The sequence below is a fragment of the Larus michahellis genome, chromosome 3 (assembly GCF_964199755.1).
Source record: "Larus michahellis chromosome 3, bLarMic1.1, whole genome shotgun sequence".
Taxonomy (NCBI): domain Eukaryota; kingdom Metazoa; phylum Chordata; class Aves; order Charadriiformes; family Laridae; genus Larus; species Larus michahellis.
Window position 1 is genome coordinate 54,675,691 of NC_133898.1, and position 23,859 is coordinate 54,699,549.

Here is a 23,859-nt window from a genome sequence, read left to right on the forward strand (position 1 = left end):
CTTTTGCTGGCCATCTGCAACTAATTGGGGGCCATCGTATAGAGATAATTAGATGTCTAGCAGTGCAAAGAAGTTCTTTGCTGGTGTTGGAAAAGCATTTGAACAGATCTGGGATTTAACTTGCTTCAGATTTTAGTGAGATTGGGCATGTCGCTTGCTGAGCTGCTTTTGGAAGTCCCCCTAGACGCCTCTTTGCACCTTTAGGCACATAACTGCTTTTGTAAATCCCATCATTGAACCTGCAGAAGGAGAGAATTTTCTTGCAACCTCTTCCCTCTTCTTCCATGTCATCTGTAAAAATGAAATGCTAATAATAAACTCTAAATCTATTTTAGATATGCCCTCAGGCTCCTAAATGCAATATTTAAGAATTCAAACTTACATCTCCACTTCTGAGAGCATTTCAATACTATGCAACAGAAAACCTTGTAGACAGCCAGATTTCCCTCAAAATGAGTCTACCCTGAAACTAGTAGCCACCTACCTGGGTCAGTGCAGGTAGATGTTGGTTTAGCAAATCTTTGTATCATATTCTGCTGCATGTACATACTCTTAGGCTTTTTTCCATCTCATTCCCAAGTGAAAAAAATTATAAAGTTATGAAATACAAGTAAGTATATTGTTCATTCTTCTGAATGCTCGATAAGACTCTGGCATAAAGAAGGGATCTGGGTAAAAAAGTGTTTCTCTTCTGACGGGCCTTTAAGGTGTTTTAGATTCTTCTGCTAGAATATTGATCGTCCTGACTACAGCACAGTGATTTTTAATAGCAAAGGGAACTGGCGTTGTTGATCACAATTACAAGCTTCACGTGGGTACAAATGTAACAGTGAGGTCAGAAGCAAAGGAAAATCAGATCAAACTATTGTGGTTACATCAGTGTGTAGAGAAAATAAGTCAATTAAGTAAAAGAATTATGCTAGAGCAGATGGGAGGGATTTCTGTGGATGGAAGAAAGTCTGCAATTGAAGCCTAAACAGATTAAAAGCTCTATTTTGGAAAACAAAGGAAATGCTACAGTTCAGAGCTCTTGGTGAATCAGATTTTTCAAAACCTGCCAGAGATTTGATGCAATTAGTGTCTTCCAAAAGTTTTTCTTTACTTGAAACCATTGTGCTGGTTTCAAGCTTGGATCCTTACTTGTGAAGCTTTCAAGCTGGATTTTCAGATGAGCTTCTGACTGATGTCGGTTAAGTAAGTTTGCAAAGGTCCTGATTGCATCCCCCTTTTTCTAAAGATTTCTCTATTTAGATTGACTCCTTACCCCCAGGAGAGATTACAGGTGGATATTAGCCAAGTAGAAACTGCTGCTGTTATGGCCTCTCCTTCCCCCAATATGGTAACTGCCCCAAATGTTGCAGAGGTGGGTGATAAGGTGCCAGATTCAACAGCTTGATGCCAACTGTTTTCTTCTCCAGGTCAAAAGAATATCTCACTGGTTAAGTCTCACGGATTTTGAGTTCTTCCATGCTGTTAGAGCCAGGGTGAATGACTGGGTAAAAGTACAGGGTATACATTTCTCCCTCCCTTGAAAAAGAAAAACATCCAGTAGAGATAGTCCCAAATGACAAGTACAATTTTGCAGATGCCAATATTACAGTGAAATTTGGATCTCGAAACACGTGTGAATTTCATGACTTTTTCCTATCTCTGGAATGTACTAACCAACTATTTGGCTCCAAATGTTCCACAGCTGTGAGCAAAGCCAAATTTCACAGCCCGCGTCTGCCTCTGGGGTACAGGTTAGTTTATGCTAGAGTCCTAGTAAATCCTGCAGTTCATATATGATTCTGGTAATTACAAAGCACTGAAAGTACATCTATCTCGGCATGTTTTGGTATGTGCAGACTGGGAGAAGGTGCATTTTAATTAGCTATAAAAATCATAGAATCATAGAATTATTAGGGTTGGAAGTAGAGAAGTGGTGTCAACATGCTATCAATAAATAGAAGTCAGTAACTTGTGAGAGCTGTTTTTAGCAGGCCTGTGTAATCAGGCTTGCTGTATACCTCTATTTATTTGCTAACAACAGTGAGTGACATAGTCACCAAAAGCTGTATGAATTCCAGAGTTGTTTCATAATTTCTTCAAACTTCATTTTCCTCTTCTGTTGATGTTCACAGTCTTGGTTTAGTTGTTTTTAGGTGGTTGGTGTAAGTAGAAACCATTTCATGCTAATCTGAAGGCAGGAGGTTACACAGAGGTATTTAGTTGGCTCGACAACATTTTCTCCATAACCTATACCATGGTTATGTTGGGAGTTTAGTGCTGAATGTAGAAAGCGTGGATAACGGTAGTCTTCTAAGACTGACTGCAGCATGGTGCACTCTTTTGCCATTCTTTTAAAAAAAATAGCAATCCTGGACACACATAGCTTTATGTATTGAAACAGGAAAAGGAAAAAAAAGACGAAAAAAAAATCAGTCCAAAGGTCACCAGATGTCCTTGACAGTTAAGGTGTCTGTAGATCTAGAGAGATGTGCTTAGATTTGTTTCTCCTTCACCATAGAAAGTCACTAAAGTGACTTTCTTCTGAAGTTAAACAGACTGTGATATTTTCAGGGGAGAGTTTGTGTCTATTTTTTATTTTTTTCTGTCTGGGAGGTACCTAGTGTCTGGTGGAACATGGATAAATGGATAAATTAGTATTTTAATAGACAAGTCAATGGAAAGTTTGCTGAATAACCTCAGATTTCTTGTCAACACCAGCAGATATCCATACACTGCTCATCAGACCTTTCTTCCCTCTGCCTGCACCAGAACACGGTACAGTGGTCAGGTCCCAAAAGTATGTGCAGAGATCTACAAGTCGGAGCCACTGGTAAATGCATCCCCTTTAAATTTAGCTTTGAAATTTAGTAGAAGTTACGTGCTGCTGGAGCAGAGCAGTAAGAAGACTCTGCAAGGGAGAGGATGGGCTGAATGGGTATGGGTCAGGTGCTGAGGTTCTGTCTCGGTTCTCATTTGATCCCTAGTCATGCACACTTCTCTTGACTTTACTGGGTGGCTGTCACAGTAAGGTTTCTCTGGGTGAGAGTATGGCTCTATCACACCTCACAACTGGGGGGAAAAATGGCATCAGGAAGAATATAATGTGATGTAAAAAGACCTTATTAAAAAACCTGCTACCCAACTAAAGGGAAATGGGAGTGATAACTGTGCTTCCATAAGTCTCTAACTGTCCTTGCTCTTCCACGAGATGGCTTATCAAATTATTTATGAAGAGCATATCTCTTGCCTCTGCAAGATCATACTGATTCTGAAACGTACTTTCCAATATTTTGATAAGAAAACATCTCTGCCCGCAGCGTCCCCAGAAATTTTCACTCCTGTTCGCTTTCGTTCCCTGAATGATATGTAATGAAGCTGTTCAATATACTTAACTAATTCATAGGATGGAAATACAAAGATTTGAATACCAGCATCAGACAAGTGTTGCATAAACGTGTTGCTAGTGTACTCAAAGTTTTATTAATAAAACTGAAAAAGAAATCCATAGATTTCTGTCTTAATAACACGCTTGTATATAATTAAGTGAGTTCTCCCTGTAGTACCTGGGTAGGACTACTAAACCCTGGGGGACTGTGTGCTATTTTGGTATCCGTGGTTTAAGATAGAGTATAAACAAATTAGAGAAAATCTATAGCAGAAAACATGCAAGAATTACAAGGCACGCTCTATCAAGAGAGCTACAAATATATATGATGTAAGACAGACAAGAGTTCAGTGGGATGCTATCAAAATCTATAAATATCTCTAAGGTGATATAAATGATGGATGACAACAATTTGGCTGCTAAAGGCAGCAAGACAAGACAGAATGTCTTGAAGCTAAAAAGGGAGTTTCAGAAAAAAAAGTCTGATGGTGAGAGCAGTTGGTAAAACAGACTTTTCAAGGAGATGACCAAGACGTCCTCCCCATCAAATGCAAAGAAGTTGGATCTGTCATATTAGTGACAATGTAGCCTTACAAAATGCAGGGTCAGAGGTGTAAGACCCCTTCTTACCTTGATAAACTACAGAGAACGCTTACCATATTCTCCCATGAAATTTGGTTTATAAAGCTGAGATTCAGTAAATTCTGTTGTCCAGACACTTCAGTAAAAGATGTTTTTCACCATCTGAAGAATACTGAAGCTGGTAGTGTGGCACCAGATTCAGTAGGCTATAGGAGGCCATGCAAGAGATACAAGCTTCAGAGCAGATTTGGGCATGGATCTCTCTGCTTCTTTGGATTTGCTCTGTTTTCCAGACCGCTCCGCAAAGAAACCAGCATGAAGTGCCCTAGACTACAACTGGGACCCATGGTAGATAGAATAAGAGTGATTACAAACAGCATGGATGGGTGTCCTCTAGATATGATGGAAAGAGAAAATTATCTGCAGTAAAATGGATGAAGTAGCAAAGGAGTGGTGGAGAAAATCGTCTATGAGGATCTTATGCCTGATCTGTGAGAGTATTTTTGAAGGCTTTCCTAGTTTTCATGTTTTGAACAACTTTATCAAAGGGCCTGACTTCTACATTGGACCAGGGCTGCTGTGTACAATTTCATTCACCACAGCAGGAAGCAACGTAGCATATTTTATATGCTGTCCTCGTTTTGAAGATTTGGGTTTAGTCAAATGCCTGCAAAACTTCAGCGAGTCTCGTTTTTCTATTGTTTTGATTTCAGTGTGTTCAGATTTCTGCCAGATACTCTCCCCATAGAAATTAGTCAATTCTCCAAGGAGACACTGCTCGAATAGACAGGACCCTGTAGCTACAGCTTCAGAAAGGATGGGCCAGTACAGAGCACTGGCCTCTGCTTGAGGGACTTGGGAGAAGGCAGCAGTGCAGAGAGCAAGGAGTGCCTTGGGCACTTCTACAAGCAGCAAGCTTGTTTGTGTCTGTAAGAGCCATTGCTGGATGGCGACTTTTGGGCTAAATTGGATCAAGGTGTTGCTTAAGACTTAGCAAATAAGCAGAAGCGGCACATAGAAATACAGAAATGCACGCAGACTACCTTTTAAACTCAGCTTCAGAGCAAATTTTGGATCTGCAGTGGTTGTACATCCCCTCTGACATAAGGATTCCTGCAGCTTCCTTCCCATTTGGTCACGAAGCTCCGTGCCTTTCTCCCTGGCGCGGCTGAGCTTCTGAAGAATGTGAGATGATGGTATTTCTCACTGCTAACTAGATCTTTTCTGAGACTTAGGATCAGGCAGCAGTTTTCCTACAGCTTACTAGTATCACGTTTCTCTTCTCTAGCTCGCTTGCCAAATACCTAAATATTTTGGACAGAATTTGGTCATTTGTGTCTCTGTTTCTCTTTTGGGGCCATTTAAACCATGCTTCTTGTATTCGTCTTCCATATTGATGTAATAATTTTCCCCTTTTATAAGATCTGAAAATGATATACTGGTTTCCATCCCTGAAGCTTTATGTGAAAGAAGGTGGGAGTAGCATTGCAGTCATTTTACGGACTGAAAACTCATCAGTCTGATCCAAGGACTTGTGCTAGGGCTGAGCAGAGCAGACTAAAACACCGTGCAGAGCCTTTCCCACTAAGCTATTCTGCCACCAAAACTGCAGGCTTCTCTCTAAAATGAGCTTTTCTGTTTCACAGGTGCTATCGGAACAAATTTGTTAACGTTTCTGCGTGGCTTAGAAAACGTGTTCTACCGTGTAAATGCTAATTAATAAGTACTTACAGTTCCAGTTGACAGCTTTGGAGCGTGAAGTCAGCAAACAGTGGCAGCGAGTGGGCATGCTCTGTGTGCAGAAAGTTTAATGTCTCACCCACGCAGCTTGATCTGATGGCCAGTGCTTATTTCAGAAAAGTGTTGCTAATTAGGCCTGTTTCTTTTAATATGCATTTCACTGTTTTTCTGAAAGATTTAAGCATGGATGGGGGGAATGAATCTCTGGAGCTAATCAAAACTAATAGCACAGCAAATGGTCCCTCAGAAACTATTAGGCTTGGAATAGTTCTCCTTGGAGACATCTTAAATGTAAAATTATACCGTGTCCTTTTAAATAATGTTAGCCTTTCTGCAGTGATTTTCATCCAGCTTGAGTAATTTGACATCAAAAAAAGGAACCAAATTAAAACAGATGCTTGGCATGAATAGGGCTTATTTTTAGAAGGAAATATTACTGAAATGGAAACCTGTACATTTTCCAGCGGCACAGAACTGCAGAACTCTATCTCTGTGACGCTTTCATTGGAATGTATATTGTAGTTGAAACTGTCAGGTTAAAATCTTTGCATGGTGTTGCACCTCTTGTCTTCAGAAGAGATGCAAATCCCACCTATAGTCAGTTCCAGCAGTGGTGCCCTGAATTTTCAAATATATCATAGATATAATGTGCGCAAAGGAACACAAAATTAATTCTCTCTTTGCTCATCCCTCCCCTCCCAGAAAAGGAAAGGATTTCCACAGGGAGTATCGCATCACACTGTATTATATGAATCTCTTCTTAAATGTGATTAACCCATGCTTACAGTCCAAACAAGCTTTAGAAAAATCTTCAAAGTATGTAATACAAACTAAAGCAGCTTTGAAAAGTGTATAAAGCTCTCTTCCTCCTCCATGTTTTTCACACAAAGCCCTCCTAAATTTCCTGGTGCTGCTCAAAAGGATCTTTAGGTAGTCCCACTGGCTAAACACACTGTCAGCCGCAGCTGTGGCTGTTTAGGTATTGCAGTGCCCAGGTGTCTGCCCTGACCTTCTGCTGGACTTTCTGTCGCCGTAGCCAGAGCAGCAGATTAGCACTGTCTCAGTGGCTCAGCTGCCCCAGTTCACACCCTTGTACCTCAGTTTCAGCTGCCAGGAAAGGTGATTTGAAGCAGTTGAAGACGAGGCAGATGCTGGTCCCACTAAAGCTGCTTGGTCAAAGCCCCACAAACTACTTTTTGTCCACGCCCAAGCTGCACAGTGTACTTCTAATGCGTCCCAGTGCTTGTGGGTCTTGCTGTGGAATAAAGCCACTAAAACAAAACGGAGAATTTTTGCTGCGGTCCATGGTAGCGGCACACACCACAGTGTTGAGGGTTAAACCACAGTGCCAGAGTTAGGCACGTTTAGCTTTCCCAAGAAGGGAGGTGGCCGCCATTGCCCATTTCAATTGATGTGATTAGACAGAGCTTTTGCGTCCTATTTCACTTAAGGGGAAAAATCAAGTCAGAGCCAAGCAAATGTTTGAATGCAGTCTTGTTTGTTCATTAAAGATGCACAAAGTCCTTTCTCCCCAGCACAGGAAGACCCAGCAGCAGAGAGCAGTTTCCTCACTGATGGCTCCAGCTTAGGCTGGCCAGAGCCCCATCCTTTCTCCTCAGACCCCTGTCACTGCTCTTCCCATCAGTGCATCTCATGTTTCTTTTCTGTCCTCTTTCTCACTCTCTTGCATTTCTCTCACTCTTTCTTTTGGGCTATTCATTTTCCAGACAGCAAAGGCAGTTAAATTGTCACCTCCTACCTCTTGCCTTTTTCCAATCTCACAACTGTAGTGATGAAGAAATCCATGTGAGAAACACAGCCGTCCTCCCCGTGCAAGGTCACACAGGTTAATTTCAGCTGTTTGAAAAGGCAATCTGTATTAACAGGGCTAATTCTGCCCAAAGCAGATTAGGGAGCGCTCACACATACCGTTTCTTTGGCAGGGCTGTGGAGGCTAGAAGTCCCAGCTGGTGGGTGGTATCAAGCAGCTGAGGACTGTAACATCTGCTAATGGCATAACTAGATTCAGAAGAAGAAATTTGTCTACACAGTTGGAGGCATGCAATTACCTTCACAAAACTGCAACAAGCAAATATAAAGCTATACTGTCGATATAGTTGCTGTACCAATTTCAGCAAGGCTTTACCCACACAGAACTGTATTGATGGTCTCTTTTATACTCATCAGTCCACTCTGGCAAGGTTGAAGACATTGAAAACCCATTAGTAAGGGACAATCACGTGATTTTTTTCCATGCAAAAGACTTGTAGAAGGACTTGTACAAACGGGCCAGACGTGTTAATTAGGATTTTGAAAATGTTGTCTCCTGATCCTTTCTTCCTTGATAAAGTTCAGTATTGTCCCTCAATGGAGCTGGACTCATTTTAAAATATCATGAGGTTCTTACCCTAAATTCCGCTGAGGAAAATGCACCTTTTCTTTCAGCTACTCAGCGAAATACACAAAGGATGCAATAGTCAAAGAACAAACAAGTCCCCTATTAGAGCAAAGGACACTATTGCATGTGCTGAGCCCCTTTTTACTCTGGAACTGTTTCATCCACTGTTTAATACAGAGGAGTTTCTAAGCAATCTTTGGCTGTCCCATACATAGAGAAAAGTCTACTTGTTATGTGGCTCAGTTTCTTATTTAGTTGAAGGACAGTAGAAACCCCCTCTGCTTCATGGCTCTTCTCTGCAAAAGCACAACAGAGCTCTTGCTACATTTTCAGTTCAGTTATTTGTACATTACGATGGCTTTCTGAGTTGGCGTTCTTCACCACACATCTACAGAGAGAAATAGAAAAGTAGCATTGTTACATCTTAACTCAAAACCTCAGGACTAGTAGCAGAGAAAATCTTCCCTTAATTCTGTAACAGAGGGTGTTTATGTGTACATTTTAGTTGAGTTCAAATCAGAATGTATTTCCTAAAGAAAAGACATCATTCCTTGGACAGGAAGAGCCGCAGGAGGCTCATGGGCTGCCACAGAGAGGAACAGAGAAGAGTCTGTCTTCATGCAAAACACAATGTCTCAGAGGCAACAGAGTGACCAGGGTGGAAAATGCTCTTTATCACCACAAGAAATATTTAGATGTTACATAGTTTTGCTCAGCTTTTAATCGGGGTTTAAGAGTGTCATTGCCCATCTAAAATTCAGACAGATATTTCACTTGCCAGCGTCCAACAGTAGAGCTTGAAGGCTACTAGATAGCAAAAAAATTAACTGGTTAATAACAATATTAATTCTGAACAAGAGCAGACAGTGTATCACATGCAGTGGCCATATGTGGTCTCATCTAGGAAGTATGATGAGAATATGGCAGTTCCTGTATCCAAATCTGTAACGTTAAATGCTTTTTTTCTTTCTAGCATTGCATTTTCCAGTATATGGGTAGGAAACAATCCAGAGCCTTTGGTCCTCATTGGAGCAGGGTGGCCAACAACAGGCTATCCTTGTGGGGTCCCTCTGGGCAGCCTGAACAAATAGCTCTGAGAGATGTTGTATTAAAATTAATTTGAGGACCATATCTAACTGCTACATTGATGGGGTGTGAAGTGCCACATACTCTGTTGTCTGGTCTGCACAATCTGCACTGGTTGAATTCAGCGGACAAAGCTAAAACCTGTCAATACGCAGAAGTGAACTGACAATAGAGCTGATCTTTAAAACTTAGAGATAATTAAACTCCAAAGCAGGAGCAGGAGGAAGAAACAGTAACATAGAAATGGAAAAGCCAAGTGTCTGGTATGGGTGTCTGCTCTGGTAGTGCCAGTCAAAGCCCACTGGAAAGAACATCCATCCATGTCCCCACCCTCGGACAGCCCAGGAGAACGCCAGAGCTCAGGGCAGTGGGAGCACGGCCCCGAGGAGCTGGCAGATACTTGCCAGGTCTCCCCTGGAAAGGACTGGCAAGAAGAGCGCCTTGGTTTGTTTCCAGGAGGCAGAGTACAACCACGTGACTTTGTAACGCCTCCCGCACCTTCTCTGGCAGTCGCCAAGCCTGACTTTTCAAATCGCAGTCAAGGCTGCTTCATATATCTTGGCACTGACCCGCTCCAGGAAGGGGGATGAGTGTGTAGATAAGCATGTAGGATTGTGGACGAGGCGTTCATGGTGATTTTGGACTCTGTGCCCAGCAGCCCGGGTGTTGCTGTCTGGAGAAGAAAGCGGTTGCAGCACAAGTACGGCAGAAGCTTTTGCCAGGAGGCCAAGCATCCTGGTGGCCGGCCGGTGAGCGTGGGGAGAGCGTGCAGAGGGTGCCGTGCCGGGGCTGCCTCCATCCATCCTGCCTCTCTCCTGCTGCATCTGCACAAGGTGCCTGGAGCGTGCTTTTCCTCCGTGTTATACACAGCAACGCCCAGACTGAAAATCAGAAAGTACAGCTGCACAAAAAGCACTTATTTTACACCCGTCTAGTGAAACCACTGCCTTTTCACTTACACAATTTGATTCCTTTAATCTGATACTTTTTGAGAATCTCAGAACTACTTATGAATATCACCAGAAGCCCATGACACATCTCCCTTATCCCTGTGTTCAGTAAGGAGCACTGGGCCTGCATTTTACCATAGCTCGTTTTGGCACTAAGTTGGGGCACAATTTGCAGATGTTCTGGGGATGCAGCACCTCGTGTCGTGACGCAGACGCCTCCGGGTGTAATAGGAGGCAGCAACCACTGTCCGAACCACCCTGACATGGCAGCTTCCCTCTTTGGAAAGTCTGGCATGGGTTTAACAACACACCAAAACACTTTCTGAAGACGATGACCAGGAGAACTGGGTATCACAGTGGAGTTCTGGGGCATATTAAGGAGCTGCTGCAGCCATTGCAGCATGTGAATAAAGAAACTCTGCGTAGTGCAGTCGGTCTGAACCAAAGAGGGATTTCTGCTAACGGTGCAGCAGCCACCTCCTTTGCTGCTTCCTCAGTTGTGGACCAAGTGTAAGTCACAGGCATGCCAAAGAGAGGCACTGTCAGGGTGACAGTCTCTCATTGTGGAGGGAAAAAATTGTTCTGGTCTGTCCAACTGGACTGCCCAGGGACTGGGTGAGGAATTTGGCAGGTCCCTTCACAGCTCTGACAATGGTTTGTTGTCTGCTTTGGGGCAGCTTGTCCATTTAATCGCTGGATCGCAGCTTGTGCACACATTAAAGCAAAAAGCATGCATATTTAGCAGGACTGTCTTGCAAAATATATTTATATAGCATATTATGAATTAGAAGCATTACGTATCATCTACTGCTATTGCTACTAAATCAGTAGCAGACTGCTTCAGGTTATGTTCTTTTGAGTTTTGTATCAATAGCTGAAGACTATTTTTGGTTTGGATTTTTTTTAGGCCATATATATGCAATTTTAGTCCTGCATTATGAATAGTTGCTTAAAATTTTCCACAGCTCTGGATATTTCTTTTCACAGGAAAATACAACGGAAAAAGAATCTGGAATATATTGCTTGCTGCAGTGAAGTAGTGATAGTAATGCTTCACACAGTGGTAGTAATACTTGTTGCAGTAAATTCTGCCGGTTGGTGCAAGGCAGGCAGAGGCTAACAGGTGCACATGTGGGTAACTCCATTAACTTGGCAAGAACTATATTAGTTTAGCCAGGGAAATGGCCCTGAGGATGCCTTTATATGTTAGAGTTATTGGTTGAGTGGGACACATTCAGCCACTGTGGCTGTATGTATGAGGAGTCATTCAATCAGGGTTTCATTGGCTTTTCGAGAATGTCTCAACTAAACTCAGAGAACAACATTATTCTAAGGAGAATCTTTTCTACACACCTGTTTTTGAGGTTTTTCCTTCATTTATTCAAATGTGGACAACAGCCATCTACCTGCATCAGCTCCATATTGCACTTTCACTCGTCACACTGCTATTAATTCAGAATCAAATCACTGATATGGCTTCAAATGCATACCTCAACCATGGACAATACTGACCATCGTTATCACTGCAAATGCATGCCAGTCATGCTGACTACAAAACCTCTGACATATATTCAAGTATGCACTGTTATAGCTGATGCATAAAATTCTAGACATGTACTTAAACGTGCATTGCCATAATTAAGCCATAAAAAAATGCATGCAAAAGCAACCAGGCACTTATCCTCATTAACAAAAGAGATTTTTAAAAAATTGTTTCCCTGCAAACACTATTGTTTTAAATCTGTGCTCTGTGCCTAGTTCTTAGAGAGAATTAACCACATTTTAGGTTGGAAGCCTTGAAATCTAAGCCAATAACAGAATTATGATATTCTGAAAATGCCACCCATTCCTCTTGGGTAAACCTGTTATTCAAAAGTACTACTGCTGTTTTCTAGCAATAAGAAGTTGTGCCAAAATACTGTACTCCTCATGAGTTTCTAGTAGAATGAGTCTTTCACCATCCCCTGTGCAGTTGCATTTGAGATTCCAAAATACTGAGATCTCTCTTGTATTATTTTATAGCTTTTTTTTTGTTTCCTATTTATCATTTAAAACTGCGAAGTGAGAAGCGTTAATCAGTGCTCTCAACTGGGGAAATGATCAAAGCTCTTTGATTGACATCCCAAATATAGGTATTGATGAGAAGTCAGTGCCATCCTAACAGCAGGCTTTCCATGCAGTGATTCTCTCTAAGCAGCAGGTGTCATGTATTTCTGAGACCTGCTGCTATAAAACTAAACAGTTTTCATGTCTCACTGTGTACTCTCTGGTAAGGCAAAATATGCTGAATACAGAAAAGTGATATATAGAGCACGTTTCTTTCTAGCTTAGGAATGGGCAGAGTTTGGTTACATGGCCAAATGCAATCTCTGTCCACTCTCTTGTTCGTTACAACAGCATGGCCCAAAAAGCCAAGTGATTACCAATAGCTTCAACTCGGATCTCCCTTGACAGTAAATGTCTATACATTTTCACTTCTGACAAACCCACCTGAAAAGCAATTTCTGTTAATTATCAGCAGATATAGAAGCATATGCCAGTGTAACGAACTTTTCCATTTTTTACGTCAACGGGGTCATTTTAAAACTCTTACTATTTTAAAACTCTCCAGGCTGTTTGATTTCTAAATGATACTTCTTGTTACTGCCATTATTTATGGGCAAACAAAACTGTAGGCATCAGAAAGAGGGCCTATGCCTTCAGAATCTAAACTAATTATTGCTCCATCTGACTTTGGCATATAGTCAGCATTGCTCTCGTTTGCACAGGGTTTGAGCTGTCCTCTCCTAGAACAATGACTAATAGAAGAATTTTAAATATTAATTTGTTTAAACTGTAGAAATTGCTTGTTTTGTGCTTAGTGCTGCTAGCCAGTATCTTACTACACTGTGCTTCATTTATTCCAGATAATTGATAAGAGCAAGAGAGACCCCTCTGAAGAAATTGAGATCCTCTTGCGATACGGACAGCATCCAAACATCATTACTCTTAAAGATGTGAGTAGTCTTTGAGCACTTCAGCATTAAATGATTCTCACCTTATGGTCAGGCTCACCTACTTGTCCATGTCTGGAAGATTCTTCAGTTGAAGCTCAGAGCTAAAACCAGAACCATTGAAATCAAGTTAAAAAATGGGAGTCACAAATTCCTGGATACCAGTTTGAAAGACTGTCAGGTTATACATTCTCCAATTACTGTCTAACCAACTGTCGATAAAACCAAAGGGGCACGGTGCTGGAGAACAACAGAATGTATTTGGTTTTGCCGCACTTTTCAGAAGTGAGATCTCCCTGGTTGGATGCTACGGAGCAAGTTGCTGAGCACACACAGGGGTGCTGCTGGGCAGGGGATGCTCTTTCATGAGCAGCCTGTGGGATCTGCTCTGTTGTGAAGAGGAGAGCTCACAAAGTCACTAGGATTTCCCCCCACAGTGTTTTAATGCTAGGGAGTATTTACCTTCTACTCAAGCAGCCTGACAAGGCATGAAGATTTCTTATGAAGAACAGCCTTCGCTGTGCTTACATGCAGTAATGACCTTCAGTGGGAGATGTTTCACTTACGCTGCCTGCCGTCTCACCCAGGACTGGCCACACCGTGTCAGATTCAAGAGTTTACAGAACAAAATCCTGCCTGTCTCAGTGGTCAGTGTGTTATGGTTCGGAACTTAGAGAAGTATATAAAAAATTTCTAACCGCATGCCCTCGGGAAAGTCTCACCTAATTCCTAAGTGTTAAAGAGTATCTTGAAATCTGTGCAAAAAAGGTTTTATATTCCTTTCCAAAAACATTTAGCATTGATGACTATAGCACCACCTATTATTGCAGTCCAGATAAAGACTTATGACGTGAAAATGGCTGTCTTCCAATTTAGACAAAAATGTCTTTTTACCCCTTGCAATTGACATTGAAGGTAAATACATCTTGTAGCTGATGTCAACAATTTATTCACCAGAACGGCAAACATAAACTATATAATATCATTGGAAGCAGGTCTTGGCCAACAGTATAATACAGTTCATTTAGCTGATCATGAGTCAAAGGGAAATACTGATATTTGAAATGGCAAACGTTACCCTGTGGAAGTGGAAAGAGAACACTACTGAGAAGGAGGCCTGGGTGAGAGCCAGCAGACATTTCAGGCTGTGTGAAGTGGTGCTGCTTTTAGCAGCTTGGTCTACTCTGCTGACGTGACAGCAGATCAGGAAAGCTACGTTTCTGTGTGGACAAATTGGCAAGCTGCTACAGACACGAGAAAAAAAGTGATGATTAAGTCATTTTATAAAGTTGCCTTTTCTGTTGTTAAGCGTAATAAGCACATTTCCGCCACATTAGCTGACATTTTCTTCTTGCAACATCTCACCCAAGCAAGCCAACACTGTGATCAAAGGACCAACCTTCACCAAGTTAATGGATCCAAAATATATATTTATTTCATTACTCTTCCAGGTCTATGATGATGGGAAATACGTGTACCTGGTGATGGAGTTGATGCGGGGAGGTGAGCTGCTGGACCGCATTCTTCGGCAGAAGTGTTTCTCAGAGCGGGAGGCCAGCGCTGTGCTGTGCACCATCACCAGGACTGTGGATTACCTGCACTCCCAGGGTGTAAGCACTGCTTTTTTGGCTATCTGCATCAACCTTCTATTACTTTTAGAAAAGCAAACAGTGGCGATCTTGCTTCTCTGAAATGTAAATATGTTTTTTTCCCCAAAAAGACCCCGTTCTCCATATTTATAATTACATTTTGTTTGTGAAATAGGGTCATAGGCTTTTTAGCCATTTCCCAACTGAACTGCAGTACGCTGAAGTGGTATTTTCATCCCCAAATTGCACTGATTTTCAAGTTCATGTACCTTGTTGGGATATTAGTTGTTTACTTTTTATCACAGTCACCATTGCAGTACCTGATCTTTCAACAGAATTTCACATAGGGTAGCTGAATCAGCAGAGAGGTAGAAAATCAAATGCTCAGGTTTCCAAGTGAAGTGGCAGTTTGAGCAGCTGATGGGAAAGGTTTCTGACATGCTGTTGAAGAGATGGCTTTTAAAATCTAAGCTCTCTGTATTGAGCAGTTTGAAAATCTCTCCTTTTCAGGGACAAGCAGTTTGGATGATTAGCCAAATATTTGCTGCTTTTTCTGTTTCATGGTTAAAACAAGTGCATTTTGTTCTTGGGCTTTTATGTTTTCGTGATAGTTTTTCAGTCTTGCTATAACAACTAAAGGCTTCTTTTCCCACCACTGAAATGCGGCATGTGTGGTAAAACACACAGCCACTTGAAGTTGCACGCCTACAGAACGGATTTTTGTGGATACATTTTGAAATGAGGAAAAAAAATAATCCCTCCCTTCAGGTGTGAGCCACTCACATGGACAGGCGCAAGAAGACCCTTACACACTTTCCTCCTATGACGGGATTTCTTCTTCGCCTTTTCAGCTGAATATTTAGGGCCATCAAGTTCTAGAAGACTCTGACACCAAGGGGTTTGTACAGCAACCCCCTCTGACCACCCTCAGGAAAGGTGTCCCCCCCTTACAGCAGCAGCCTCTAAATACATCAGCAGAGACTGTCAACATGTTCTTTCCGATTTTAACAGACTTCAACCTTTTTTTTTTTCTTCGTTTGCCCAAGGGTTTTAAGCAACTTTTCTCCAAAACGTAAATATTTTCGGCATGAGCTCTTGACCTACCTTAACCGGCAGACCAGAAACAGCAGCCAAGCCTGGATCCTTCCTGACCTCCTCTCCTCACTTGTTACTCATTGCTTTCTTGTTAAGGTGGTGCACCGGGATCTCAAGCCAAGTAATATCCTCTACATGGATGAGTCAGGAAACCCAGACTCCATCAGGATCTGTGACTTTGGGTTTGCCAAGCAACTGAGAGCGGAGAATGGGCTGCTCATGACTCCCTGCTACACGGCAAACTTCGTCGCCCCCGAGGTAGGATCGCATTTCAAAGCCGTGAGTAATGAGCATGTCCTAGGAAGCAGTCCTTCCTCTCCCTTTTCCTCACTGCCTTTACGAGAGGAGCAAGGCAGAAACCAGGCTACCAGCACTTGCACGGTCTCTATTACCATAACTTTCCTACTCCTGGTTTTGTCAGGGCAGTTGTTTTTCTCCTGACAGAAGCTGGTGTCTGTCTTGGACTGACGTACACAATGCTTTGGCTCATTACTAGGGTAAATACCATTTTTTCTCTAGCCGCTTCTGCTCAGATTGCTTCCCCTCTCATTCACTGTGTCAGAACGGGATAAGGCTTAAGAGAGAAATCTTGATGTCAGGAATAAGACTCAAAAGAAAAATCCATGCACAAAATCCTTACCACGCTGAAGTCAGCGGGGGCTTTATTGTTGGCTTCGTTGAGCTAAAGAAACATCTCTTCTCTTGGGCTTTCCTAGTACCAATCCCCCCTGTTATGGGGGATGTTGGAAAAGGCTGCCTTCCCATGTTTACAGATGGGGAAATGGAGGAAGACCAAACAGCTTGCCCCAAGCCAGGGAGAAGTGGCTTTGCATCGCTGGCAAGTGCTGTTGCTTTCATGCAGCCCCACGGGAGTGGGTTTTGGTCCCACAGCTGTTTGGATGGTTTGGGCTGTTTGCTGCATTTGACCCTTGAGATGTTCATATCTGCTTCCTTCTGATGAAGGAGCAAAAGGTTAATTTCCTGGGTAATTTTCGATTTCTCAGAGTGAAGCTTATCAGCAATTTTAGTATTTGCAATGCACAACTTCAAATGTGTGTCTTCCTCAGCTTCTTATGGTCTTTATAAGAAAAATTCAAAACTATTGCCTTTCAATACTTCATCTGTCCTCTGCTGTCAGATACCACTGTCTCTCAGTTGGTATCAATCAGCAATCTTTTCTTCCCCATAACTCTTCTCCATCCAATGTTCATTTGCATGATATGTAACTGGGAAGAGAAAAATGGATGATCTTTCTGTACAAGGTCCTTTCATGATACCAAAAGTTGCGGGAATCACAGCCTTCCAGCATGTGAAATAGAATTTGTTAAATTGAGACCATTGCTGGGGCAGTATAAATTCAAAGCAGATTTTTTTCAGAAAAAAAATGCCATTGCCAAGACAGATTGGTTTGTTATTTTATTGCTGTTTCGTTGGGTTTTCATTTTAGAAATTGGAATGAGCTGTTTAAAATTTATCAAAATACGTAAAAAAAGTTCTGTGGCACTACAGCAATTCAATTTCTAAACCAAAAAATAATCATGTTTACAAGATTTAGAGCACTCAGATTTTCTCCAAGATACAAGGCACTTAAAATAAGTGTAGCTATTTTTCATGATGGGCTATTTTGTATTGCGTCTGTAATCACAAACATTGCCTGCCCAATGCAGTTTCAGATCGGAATCTTCTGATTTGAACTGAAAGCAGAAATCACGCTCCCAGATGTTTGTGGTAAGACAGGTCCTGCTAATGCAGGAAACGTTGGAGATTAATTGAAACATTACCAGAACTGGCAGAGAGCTTAAATAAAGCCTTAAGTGCTTTTACATTTTACCTGTGATATGATGCTGCCCTCCAGACTCCACTCGACTTTAACGTTCCCCATCTGAACCCCGCTGCGACATCTGCCATATGCCCCTGAAACTAAACGAGGCGGCGGAATGTCAGCTGCGCTGATGATACAAAAAGACAGTGGCAGAGGAAGGAGGACATGTTTGCCCACTTGGCTCTCCCTTTATTTTGGAAACATTTAATTGGGGGTTTAGATGAGCAGAGCTGGAGGCCGGCCGAGAGAAAGGCGCAGGCTGCCACCTAGTGCGAGTCCCGCTGGGTGCAGGGGGTGAGGAGAGGCGGGATCAGGCGAGAAGGCAGCCTGCTGTTTCCCTAGGGATGCCGTAGGATCCTTTTGGATAAAGTGGAAATATTTTTTTCTGTAGTTTTCCTGCAAAATCCGTGAAGGACTACTGTCTTGGCATTTGAAACGATGAGATTGTTTATTAACTTTCATACCCATACGCATCCCTGCTTGTGTCACAACTGAGAAAAGCCCGTATTTGTAACATTGTTAATCCAATGAATCAAAGCCTGCAGAAATAAAAGGGGTTTGGATAAACATCTGAGCCATTATCAGAACTGAATGAACCCAGTATGTTCCTTATCACTACAATGCCCTGCCATGTGTGGAGCTAAGAACCAGCAGCTCATGCCTGTATTTCAGATCCCACCAAATCCCAGATCCCACCATTCGGTCCCAGGTGACCGAAACCCCTTCATGAGTGGTAAATTCTTCAGCATCCATTAGAGTAGGGCACCACTGCATCTTCTGCAAAGCTCTTTCTCTGACTGATTTATTTCTAAGACAGGTGCCTGTTCCTGTTTGATAACATCTGCCCCCTAGATCAAACACTCATCTTTTTGGCCAAGGTTTCCCAGGCTTGCTCCTGCCAGCTCAGTGTTCTCACTTTAACCACAGTTGCACAGACCTGCAGGAGGCATTTTCAAGTAGCAATGACACTACCTGATAACTCTCACTAGATCCTGTTGTTATCAATAAAAACTAATTCCCAGCAAAGCTCTCCCTAGATGCTGGCACAGGGTGGATGCCCCTGTTATCTAGCAGCATTCTTGCACACTGAATGATGGCGCACACCAACACCAGCCCATCATTTTGGGGTTGTGTAACCACTTGCTTAATATGCTGCTCCACTAAACATCATCACTGCCCCATTTTTCTGTCATTTGCTTTGGACTTGATTGTCCTTGGTTGTTGGAGTTTGCCAGTGATGGCAATGAAAAACGTAACTGTTCAAGAAGCAATGAGAATGGCCACACCAAAAGATAAATGTTGGGTATTCAGTCTCACAGGAGAAGCAAGAAGCAATTGAGTTTCTCAAATAGCAGATAAGTTTTGCCCATAAAATCTAACATTAATAGAGGGGGAATGAATGTAGGAACTAAAGAAATAGGAACAAATAAAACAGCCAGAGAGCGTATACATGAAGCGCAGGAGAGAGAGGCAGAAGCAGAATTGTACCAGCTTTGTCAACAGGAGAAAATGCAGCATTTTCTCAGGTTTTTTTTTTCCAGGTAGCAAATGTTCGCTCAGCAGCATACCTGGCAGATGGTTATTTTACCACTCATCATTTGTAAAATCTGTCCAGACAATTTTTTTTGAAACTGTTTTTTCCTAGCAGTGCTTGGTCTTTTCTGAGATAGACTTCAGATAGCTGAAATCACTCCTGGGTAATAAGGCTGCAGGCCAGAGAAAGATGTGCTGATCTTGTACATTCCTTTTTCATGTGCTTTGCAAAAAATTAATGTATCTACTGATCCATCCAAAGGGGATAAAACTCCCCTTGTGTCAAAACTGAATAAACAGAAGGGTAGTTTGCTTTTCTGAGCAAGTGGAAGGTCCGGAGGTGGTCCCTGAGCTTTTCTGAGCCAAACAGAAACAAAGTTCTTCCCCTAATCTCAGCAGTGCAGCATCAGTTGGTGACTTCACTTTCACTTGGACTTGCACTGACTCAAATAGGCGTTTCTTCTGGTATGTATTAGCATAAATGAAGTCCAGATTTTACCCTTTCTGCTATAACTTGCCATCCTGTACCAACATCGAACCTACTGGTCAGATCTCTGCTGAGTACCATGGGTCTTGTTTTCCCCATAGGGAAAAGGGATCAAGTTTTATCCTATTATCTGTTAAGTCCAGTGCATCCATTTGTTGTATCAAATCCAAACTGAGTTCAGACATGCTCATCACTGTCACTCAGCCCTATGCTTGTTGCATCCACAGTGTTCTTAGTAATCTTTATGTTAGGAGGATACATTTCAAAGTATTAACGAGCTTTTTTAAGAAAGATTTTAAAACATTGAAGTAAGCAGAGGGGCTTGTTCTGCTTTGCTGTGTGTTAGATGTTCAGAGAGGCTTCCAGAGCCTCCAACAAAGTGCACTCAACTCTGTCACTGTGGAGGTGACACCTTTGCTGGGCTGGCACACTAACCAGCTCACTCCAGCTTGGGTTTCACCTTGCTTCACTCCACTACTGAACATTTTGCACCTAAGGCAGCCAGATACAAGGGCAAGCCCTGGAAATATCAGCACGTACAACCACTAATCTGTGCTTTTCAAACACCAGAAGCTAAAAATTCAGGAAAGCAGATTAACCTATTTTCGTCTCTCTCTTTCCTTCTCATAGGTCCTTAAACGCCAAGGTTATGATGCAGCCTGTGACATCTGGAGCTTGGGGATCCTACTGTATACCATGTTGGCAGGGTGAGTGTAGAGTTTTTCCTAGAGCAGCAGTCTCCAGTGGGCTCAGGACTTCAGCAGTGATTAAGCCAGAAAGGAATCACAGATAGAGAGAGCAAACTGTCTGGCCTCCTTTGAGAAATGTGCTCAGTTGTACAAGGCAAGAAATTAGATACCAAGACCTAGAATTAGAAGAAGTTTTTCCAGAATGCATAATGATGCTTTACAAGTTGCTTAGGCTTTTAACAGCCTGGGCCTGTAAGTGTGCACTGAGACCTAGACTCCTAAAAGCCTCGCTCACCACCTAAGCAGCATGAAAGTTTTACACTAGGAGAGGAGTGTAGGAGTACGAAGAGCCATATCACATTCACCTTATCCATAAGAGGATGTTCATTCATTTCTATTAATGCATATATTCTCTTCAGCTTCATTCTTCTTCTACTGTTGTTGTTATCAAGGTATCTGAGCACCTTTAAAGGCTAAAAAAATAAAACCACAAACCAAAACATAGTTCTCATATGCTATTTGAAAAATGTGCTGCAGAAAGGACAGAAAGTAAAAGAACAGACCAGCAAGAACAGCAACAGGCAGCAGGAATTTTTTTTTTTTTTTTTTGGGGGTGGGGGGAGGCAGTACTTGGCAAAAATACCCCTGCCAGTGTGTTGGCTAAAGTTAAATATTGGCACAAGAAGACCCAGGGAATGAGACAGATTGAAATAAGCAGTGAAGGACAGGAGTAAGATGTGCTGGGGTGAGTGGGAAGCACAGTGTGCAAATCCGTTCTGGAGTTATCAGGCCCCTGAATTTCATTTCTCAGGGTGTGGTATGTGCACATTTATTGTACCTAAGTGCAGCTTGAAACTTTTCAGTGACATCTGACAGCTCTTTAATCTGCTTCATGATCATTCAGCTGTGGCAAGAAGCTTGGATTCATTCCTGGATTTATACAGAAAACAAAGAGTTGGACCCTACTTTTTTGTTATTCATGTCTCTTGCCTCATGGATTATTGTTATCGCCAGGAGTTTCAATCACATCTATTTTGTTCCTGAGTACAAATGTGTTCACCATTATCTGAAATACATTGTGACTTTCTGTGGGATCTCCAAAAACCTGTTTCTGTTTGGCTAATGCCATACATTTACAGTGATACACAACCAGAATCAGTGAAATAAAACCAACACATTACCCACAGTCACATTTGTTTAGCTGATTACAGTGAAAATGCTTCTTTTTTAAATGTGAAAAAAAATCCAAATGTCTTTGAATCTGAAATACAAATTGCACAATTTATTGGATATTAAATTTGCCAACAGGTGCTATTCACTTACATCTCACTTTTTTCTGCACTTAAAAGACAAAATAAGAGTAATGCAAACTGTTGAGAAGCGCTAACTTTTTAGGTGCCACCACGACATTTAGGAATGGCCTTGTTCTTCCTCAGCAGAGGAGAGTTAGTAGGAACTGACTATTATTTGCAACCAGGATTTTATTCTCCTCCCATCATCTCTATGAGCAGAGAAGGCTCAGACACGCAGGACTAGAGCAGAAGGCTGGGATCTTGTTAATGCAGGTAGTGACAGACTTTGGAGTTTTAACCAGTCCTTAACTCTTCATGAGTCCCTCTTGATAGTTACAGATTGCAAAAATATTATCTATCTCTTTAGGATGAACTTCTGTGAAATCTGATGTGGTTTTGAAAATGAGAAAATACAGCATAAGGAATTGAATGTGCTATTAGAAACCAGGTGGGATAGAAAGATGTGGCCAAAACAACTGTTTAAACAGTCTAAAAAGTACGCTGGCACGCTTTCAGAAGAGAAAAGACAGATGGAAGGGAAAGTAAAAAAATCCCAAATACCCCCTTCTTCTAAACCTACACAGCTGTTCAAGATTGCAGAGTAAAATTTGGCTTGGTAGATTTTAGTCAGATGCAAAAATCTTACCGCTTGTCACTTTATGAAGATAAAAAGTGTGCCCTCTGCATGTGATACTTTTGTAAAGCTGGGTGCATGTTACCAGTAACTTCTGACTGGCTAGATCAGGAAGTAACCTATTGCAGATCATTTGTCTTGCCCAACAGACCTGCACATTATGGTTAACAAAGCCTTGCAAAATCGATTATAAAGGGTTCTTTTTTCTTTTCCTTTTTTTTCTGTTGCAGATCCTAGTTTTTCTCCTTTATTATTTTTATCGTTTCTTGCCATTATCAAGGTACTTCTGTTGGCAATAAAGCAGAATTAAAACAATTAAAGAGGTAAAAGCCTGTCTATTTTTTAAAAGGAGTATTTCATTCCTAAAAAATGAGAACAGAATAAACATTTTAAAACCAGTTAAGGAATCAGTCTTTTCCTCTGCAGAACAGCTTAATTTGAGGACTGTATAGTTTGAGTGAAAATGAAGCAGCAATGTGTGTGGTCAGTTCTGGAACAAAATTCCTGTTGTAATTGGTGGCATTTAGCACTAGATCCTAGAAATCATATACTTGCAAATTGCACTGTATTTTTTTCTCTTTTTTTTAAATAGGTTCACTCCTTTTGCAAATGGACCAGATGATACCCCAGAGGAGATTCTGGCCAGGATCGGCAGTGGCAAATACGCACTTACAGGAGGAAACTGGGATTCAGTATCTGATACTGCAAAGGTCAGTGAACACGTTCGCAGATTTTTTTTCTTGTTCTCTGGAACAGGCTTGCAGTCTGCAATTGTAACAAACTTAAGAGGGAGATAGTCAGAAGGGTTATTTCTCTGTGCCCTATGAAATCAAAAATTCCTTCTTTATATTTCTACCACTCTGCATGAAATAGCGTGTTAGGAATTTTGGCACTTTATTTCATTAAACTAAGGCATAATATAGCACCATCAATTGTGAATGCTCTTAACATTAAAACAGCACAGAACTCTTTTGGTGCAACTGAACTTTTAGAAGTGTAGGGTAGTCAATGGCACAAATTCATGGTCTCTATGTGAATCACCTTTTTGCTTCTCAAAGTTAACAAGAAGCAGGCAGTTCACACACTAGCATTTTTAACTCCTGTACAGTCCACAGTTTAGGCTGCCCTATCACAAAGCATAAAAAACAGATAAAATTTGTCTGGTGCTGCGATCTTTGGGCTGTGCACTGGTCTGTAAAACAGGTAGATGGGCAGGAAAGCTGACAAGCTTCCAGTTGCCTGGCATTAATCAGAAACATTGACAGGGTCTAGATATTCCTGCAAGAGATTTCAGTTTTAGCGACCAGTAGTGTCCTATGGAAAAATACTGACATGTCCCATCACAAAACTGCAAGCCATCCTAGTAACTTACTCATCTTGCTACCAACACTTATAAGCCTCACAATTAATTTTTTACCAGATGTTCAGTTTTGGGATTAAAATGTTCAGACATGGTAGAACTGATCTCATTGAATTTTAGCCACTCGAATCAGATTTCTGTTCTAGGCTTGTCTTTTAAGCATGTCAGTGAGGAGATGCCTCCAGATGACATCCTCTTTAGGTGGAGCTTATCACCCCTACAAGGTCACCAAT

The 23,859-nt window shown here is 41.7% G+C and overlaps 1 protein-coding gene across 2 annotated transcripts in view; it reads left to right on the top strand.

Moving 5' to 3' along the window:
• Positions 1-23,859, top strand: part of RPS6KA2 (ribosomal protein S6 kinase A2) — a 309,537-nt gene that overhangs the window by 283,037 nt on the left and 2,641 nt on the right. For both annotated transcript variants that reach the window (XM_074580253.1, XM_074580254.1), the window contains 5 exons: positions 13,039-13,128; positions 14,577-14,735; positions 15,906-16,067; positions 20,282-20,358; positions 22,859-22,976. In XM_074580253.1, coding sequence (XP_074436354.1) covers positions 13,039-13,128; positions 14,577-14,735; positions 15,906-16,067; positions 20,282-20,358; positions 22,859-22,976 — 606 coding nt within the window. The remainder of the gene's footprint in view (positions 1-13,038; positions 13,129-14,576; positions 14,736-15,905; positions 16,068-20,281; positions 20,359-22,858; positions 22,977-23,859) is intronic.